This window comes from Amblyomma maculatum, chromosome 5 (assembly GCF_055883805.1).
Source record: "Amblyomma maculatum isolate TAMU_Amacu chromosome 5, ASM5588380v1, whole genome shotgun sequence".
NCBI lineage: Eukaryota > Metazoa > Arthropoda > Arachnida > Ixodida > Ixodidae > Amblyomma > Amblyomma maculatum.
This window is the reverse complement of record NC_139348.1, coordinates 100,120,289-100,126,906: the sequence shown is the minus strand read 5'-3', so window position 1 is coordinate 100,126,906 and position 6,618 is coordinate 100,120,289. Positions and strand designations below refer to the sequence as shown.

Sequence of the window (6,618 nt, the reverse complement as noted above, 5' to 3'; positions counted from 1 at the left end):
ACGTAGACGAACACGCAGAGAAAAACGTGTTCGTCTATGTTGCCCCTCAGTCCTGGGAATTATGCACGAACGCGCCCCACAAGCTATTATTATGCGGGTCCGCTGAGGTAGAATACATAACCGGAGGTAATGTCGTGTCTGATTAGCGACGAGCACATTTTCGGCGACGGACGTAAATGAGGGTACTGAATCAAATCCCTCGTTGGTACAAAATGTGAGTCGACCTTTTCAATTTTTGACCAATACAGATATTGAAATGCGCTAGCCATTTTGAAGAACTTTTATTCTTTGAAAATTTGTTTAACTTTCCAGATTCCTGAATCTTTCAGTGTTCATTCCGCATGAATGTTCTGACCTCCATTGCTGTTAGCGTAGTGGAAGTGGTCTTCATTATAGTCTCCATAGTCATATTCATAGCTTCCTCCGTCGTTGTAATAATAGTTGCTCCCGTCGTCGTAGTAGTGAACAGTTCCTCTGGGAGCTTTGCATTTCAGTTGTTTGTGGTGTGACGGTAGACACTTTCCCAGATAACACACTCCTATCAAACAATTTCTCTTCCCGCGTTTATTATGGTTTCCCCTTTTTGGCAAGCTCTGAAAAAAAACAAAATATCATTTAAAGTGCTTAGTAGCATTAACCGCATACATAATAGCATCCCGTGCACTCAATCTTCAGCCTTCTACCTCTGAATTAATATACTTGGAACACGTCACCCTTTCTTGGTCTAATTTCACACCGATACTCAAAAAGGAATTGAGAGCTTGTACGGCGATTAGTAACAGCTTTGACGAGAGCACGCGCCTCTTATAGCAGAAAGTAAGATGAATAAGCTACGGAGACCTTTAATAACACATTGCCTTAGTTGTATATATATTACGATTACCTCCATATATGGCGCCCCATTAGTCATTTACATTTTGCCTCTCGTACGGGATTTGGTCGCTTGCTTTATTTCATCAAAAATTAAAGCAAGGAAGCTTACTTTTTGCCTAGGAATCTGGAATGAGAGCCTCAAGAGGTTTCTAACAAAGTTATTTATCGGATAAGCCGTATACGCAAATAACAGCCCACAACTACGCGTATATTTATGAATGACGCAAATATGCAACATATACAGCGCTACTGCTTTGGTGCTTTCCTAATGGCCATATTGATCGACGTGTAGCAGTTTTATATCTCAGGGAAATGGTTGAGAAAGTCAGTGAACAACCCCTTTTGGGAAATGAGAATTCTACCGTGAGTTTTTTTCATTTACAGAAAGTTTTCTCATACCTTGCGAATATATGTCGGTGCAGTCAGTGCACGTAGTTGTACAGCAAGGTGAGCAATACGTAATAGATAATGATCAGTCAAGGCACGATTGACTATATTTAAATAGCGAACTTTTGTGCTTCTGATTTCAAGGAGCAGGATTATATAATAAATGTGATGTTCTCAGTAAGAAATTTGAGCTTTTTTTTTGTTTTCATTTGTTTGATCGGCAATGCATATGAGAGCATTTACCGTCAATAATACGCATCTTTTCGCTCCGAAAGTGCACTGCCCACAGTGCACATTTTTACAATGGCCTCGCTTGGCGTACTATTGTCACGGAAATCATGTTAACTACCTACACAGCGCAAAATAGAATTACGGCGTTAGTATTTTCTGGAGTTGGAATGCGACTGCTAAATTTTAAAGTGTGCAATTTAACAAGCCAGCAATACAAGCTTGAGGCGAATTCGGAAGGCTTAGGAGTTCTGTTTAGAACCCCGTTGCCGACAGAGAAGGCTTAGAAATTATACTCAGGTCTTATTATGTTAACTACCTTCAATTTGGTAGTATGTGTTTGGCCCCAAAAAAGGAAATTGTGAAAAGGAAGAAGTGCACAAGGAACATGCCAGTCAGTGGCATCGTGATCGTTGCGCGTGCTGGATCTGCCTGTGTTCGCTGCCGCTGTGTTCGAAGCTGATCTGCTCAGTCCTGCTGATCAAGTCCTGTTGATCCGCTGAATAAACCCCCCCTTCTTACATTTGGTGGAGCTGCCGGTCAAGATCTATCCTCTCGCCCTGGAACTCCGCAGCCGTACATTACCACCTCGTGCGATGCCTGAGGACGTCAACCACCAAGCCGTACAAGTTGGCTCTGCCATCATCTGTCCCGGCTCCCTCCGCCAGCGTGACCCCGCCATCTTCAGCGGCACTGACGACCACGATGTCGAGGACTGGCTCACATCCTATGAACGAGTGAGCGTTTACAACAAATGGGACGCGGAAAAAAAGTTAAGCAACGTCATTTTCTATCTCACCGGCGTAGCAAACCTATGGTTTCGAAACCATGAAGCGGACATTCCATCATGGTCCGCGTTTAAAGCCAGCTTCTCTGAAGTCTTCGGCCGGCCAGCTGTGAGGAAACTCCGCGCTGAACAGCGCTTGCGTACGCGGTCTCAGCAAGTTGGCGAAAATTTCACGAGCTATATCGAGGACGTCGTCGACCTGTGCAAGCGCATTACCCCCACACATGTCAGAGGCCGAGAAGATCAAGCACATTCTGCAAGGCATCGATGACGATGCCTTTCAGATGCTGTCGGCTCGAGATATCCGCACCGTCGCACAAGTGGTCACACTGTGTCAAAGTTATGATGAACTGCGAAAACAAAGGGCCATAACTCGCGCGAACACCATGCACTCTGAGTCCCTTGCTGGCCTGACAGATGCATGTGAACATTCTGCGCTCCTACCACAAATTAAGAGCTGCATTCGGGAAGAAGTTGCTCGACAGCTCTCCCTTATATCCTGCCATCAAGAACCTTCCTCACACCTAGCTCCCAGTTTGCGCCACATTATTCAAGAACAGGTAGCTGAATCTCTTCCTCCAGCCCCTCAACCCATGCCTGTTACAGCGCCGTTAACATATGCGGCTGTTGCGGCCCGACAGCCACCTGCATATGCTCCACCGCCGCCAGCCTACGTTCAGCCGCCTCCTGCGCCTGCGCGAGAACCTGCGCAGTTTATGCGACCGGCTCCAAGACCACGTAATCCCTGGCGCACGACGGATAACCGGCCAATCTGTTGCACTTGCGGGCTTGCTGGACACATTTCTCGTTACTGCCGCAACCGTCTCCCGGTGTCGGCACCACCTACTCATGGTTCTGCATACTGGTCTCCGACGCCTTAGTATTCCGCGCCTACTGAGCCTCCAGCTGGCCCTCAGTTCTCCCCAGACCGCTCAGCCATGTCCGACCGCCGTTCACCGTCGCCGCGACGCCGCTCTATCTCTCCGATGCGACGTCGACAGAACGCTTCACATGAGGAAAACTAGAGGCCGCAGTTCCTGAGGCGAGAACTGCGACCCAGTCGAACTTCCCAAGTCCTCATCTGTCGCCGACAAACCTAATTGAAGTTTTCGTCGAGGGTGTTGCTGTCATGGCACTAATTGACACTGGTGCTGCGATTTCGGTAATGGACGCAAAACTATGTCGCACTTTAAAGAAAGTGAAGACGCCAATTGCGGGACTTTCGTTGCGAACGGCCAGCGCTCATCATATCAAGCCTTTAGCAGCGTGCACCGCTCGAGTAGTTATCCAAAATTCCCTTTATACGATTGAGTTCGTCGTGCTGCCAAGTTGCTCGCACGCTGTAATTTTAGGCTGGGATTTCCTGTCGCGTCATGCTGCTATTATCGATTGTGCTCGAGCTGAAGTGGGGTTCTCGACTATGCCCGATGCCTTACCAGACGCTGATCAGTCAAATTCCGGTGCTAAAGCCCTCGTCGCCGAAGATATCGACCTTCCTCCCTGCTCTTCAGTGCTTGTTCGTGTCGCTTGTGCATCTATTAGCGATGACACCGTTCTCTTCACACTAGCCCATACTTTCCTGCGCCGCAAGTGCCTTCCTTTGCCCTACGCAGTGCTCGCTATTTCCGCTGGCTTTTCCATGTTATGGGTCTCTAACCCTTTCACTCCCCTACTGCTTTGCGCCATGGCGAATGTCTCGGAAGTATCCAGCCAATCGCATCTCTTCTGATCTCTGAGGAACCTGACGACGCGCCGCACTGTGCCGTGACTGCGCTCAGCCCCCCTTCAATTGCGCCCGCTCCCCCCTCTACAGACTTGTTTCTCCGTTCCATCGATGCCGATCCTCCTCCAGAGCAGCGCACTCAGCTTTTGAATCTACTACATCACTTTCGCTCCTCCTTCGACTCTCATCAAAGTTCTTTGGGTCAAACTTCTACAGTCACTCATCGCATCGACACCGGCACCCACGCACCACTACGACAGCGTCCCTATCGTGTGTCTGCAACCGAACGCCAGGCTATAGAAGAGCAAGTCGACCTAATGATCCAAAATGGCGTGATTCAGCCCTCAAGCAGCCCTTGGGCCTCACCTGTTGTCCTTGTAAAAAAGAAAGATGGTTCTATCCGCTTTTGTGTCGATTATCGCCGCCTTAATAAGATAACGCGAAAGGACGTCTATCCTCTCCCACGCATCGACGACGCTCTCGATTGTTTGCAAGGCGCCGAACTCTTTTCTTCCCTAGATTTACGTTCCGGGTACTGGCAAGTCCCCTTGGAAGCGGCTGATCGCCCCAAAACTGCCTTTGTAACTCCCGACGGCTTGTACGAATTCACAGTTATGCCGTTTGGCCTTTGTAATGCTCCGGCAACATTTGAGCGGATGATGGACACCATTTTGCGTGGCCTAAAGTGGAAGACATGCCTCTGCTACCTCGATGACATTGTCGTCTTTTCTCGTGACTTTGACACACACCTCTACCGTCTGAAGCACGTTTTGACCTGCCTATCTGATGCCGGACTGCAGCTGAATTTGAAAAAAATGTCGTTTTGCCGCCCGCCAGCTCAACATTCTCGGCCACGTTGTTTCCAAAGAAGGTGTATCTCCAGACCCTGCCAAACTTCGTGCCGTAACAGCCTTTCCCAAACCGACTTCCATCAAAGATCTCCGTAGCTTCCTCGGGCTGTGCTCTTACTTTCGCCGCTTTATTAAGAATTTTGCTTCCATTGCTGCTCCCTTGACAGAACTTCTGTCCGGCAGTTCCGACCTTTCGTCGTGGTCACCAGCGTGCGACGATGCCTTCAATGCTTTACGACATATCCTCACGGCACCGCCTGTCCTACGTCATTTCGACCCCACAGCGCCTACTGAGGTCCACACTGACGCCAGTGGTATTGGTCTCGGCGCTGTGCTCGCTCAGCGCAAAGCAGGTTATGCTGAATACGTGGTCGCCTATGCTAGCCGTACACTCACGAAGGCTGAATCCAATTACTCTGTCACTGAAAAAGAATGCTTAGCGATTATTTGGGCTCTTACTAAATTCCGCCCTTACCTCTATGGTCGCCCTTTTGACGTAGTGACGGACCACCATGCGCTTTGCTGGCTTTCTTCACTGAAAGACCCGTCCGGCAGACTGGCAAGATGGGCTCTTCGCCTTCAAGAATATGATGTCCGCGTTGTTTACCGCTCTGGCCACAAACATCACGATGCCGATGCACTTTCCCGCTGCCCCCTTACAGCTGAGGTCGCGAGCCTTTCCCCTTCCGACGATTCCCAGCATCGCTTCACATCAATGACATGCCGTCAGCGCAGCGGCAAGATCCTTGGATAAACTCTATCCTCGATTTTATCTCCAATCCTACAGCTGCTTCTCCATCGCGTGCTCTCCGCCGCCATGCTTCCCACTTCGCCATTCGTGATAACCTCCTCTACCGCCGCAACTACTGTGCAGATGGCCGCAAGTGGTTGCTAGTTATTCCCCGGCAGCTACGTTCGCAAATGTGTGACTATTTCCACGCTGACCCACAATCCGGTCACGCGGGCGTCTTCAAGACATACACTCGTCTCCGGCTGCGTTACTACTGGCGGGGTATGTACACCTTTGTACTCAAGTACGTTCGCGCATGCCTCACCTGTCAACGTCGCAAGCCATCCCCTCAACGTTCTGCTGGAGAGTTGCTGCCGTTACCCAGCCCACCACGTCCTTTCGACCGCGTCGGCATTGATTTGTACGGGCCGCTTCCCTACACTGCGGCCGGCAACCGCTGGGCTATCGTAGCCGTTGATCATCTGACGAGGTATGCAGAAACCGCCGCACTTCCATCTGCCACAGCGTCAGAAGTAGCTTCCTTCATTTTGCAGCGATTTGTTCTTCGCCATGGCGCACCTCGAGAGCTGCTCAGCGACAGAGGACGCGTTTCCTTGAGTGATGTTGTAAAAGCCTTGCTCACCAAGTGCAACATAATTCATAGAACCACCTCCGCCTATCATCCCCAGACTAATGGCCTCACTGAGCGTTTTAATCGTACCGTTGGCGACATGCTCTCTATGTACGTCTCCTCCAACCACTCAAACTGGGACCTCGTCCTTCCGTATGTCACGTACGCATACAATACCGCAACGCAGTCTACTACTGGCTTCTCTCCTTTTTTTCTCCTCTACGACCGTCACCCCTCTGCAACAATCGACACCATACTCCCGTATCAGCCAGACATATCAGAGTATACACCTGCGTCTCAAGCAGCCCAGCATGCGGAAGACTGTCGACAAATCGCCCGCGCATTCACGGCTAACACCCAGTACCGCCATAAATCCAACCATGACAGCCAACACTCGACACCGCACTT

At 49.9% G+C, this 6,618-nt stretch overlaps 1 protein-coding gene across 1 annotated transcript in view; it reads right to left on the bottom strand.

Moving 5' to 3' along the window:
• Positions 1 to 268: 268 nt before the first annotated feature.
• LOC146189021 (uncharacterized) overlaps positions 269 to 6,618 on the bottom strand; it is a 39,542-nt gene continuing 33,192 nt past the window's right edge. The window contains exon 14 of the mRNA XM_084605163.1: positions 269 to 593. Coding sequence (XP_084461289.1) covers positions 333 to 593 — 261 coding nt within the window. The 3' untranslated portion in view covers positions 269 to 332. The remainder of the gene's footprint in view (positions 594 to 6,618) is intronic.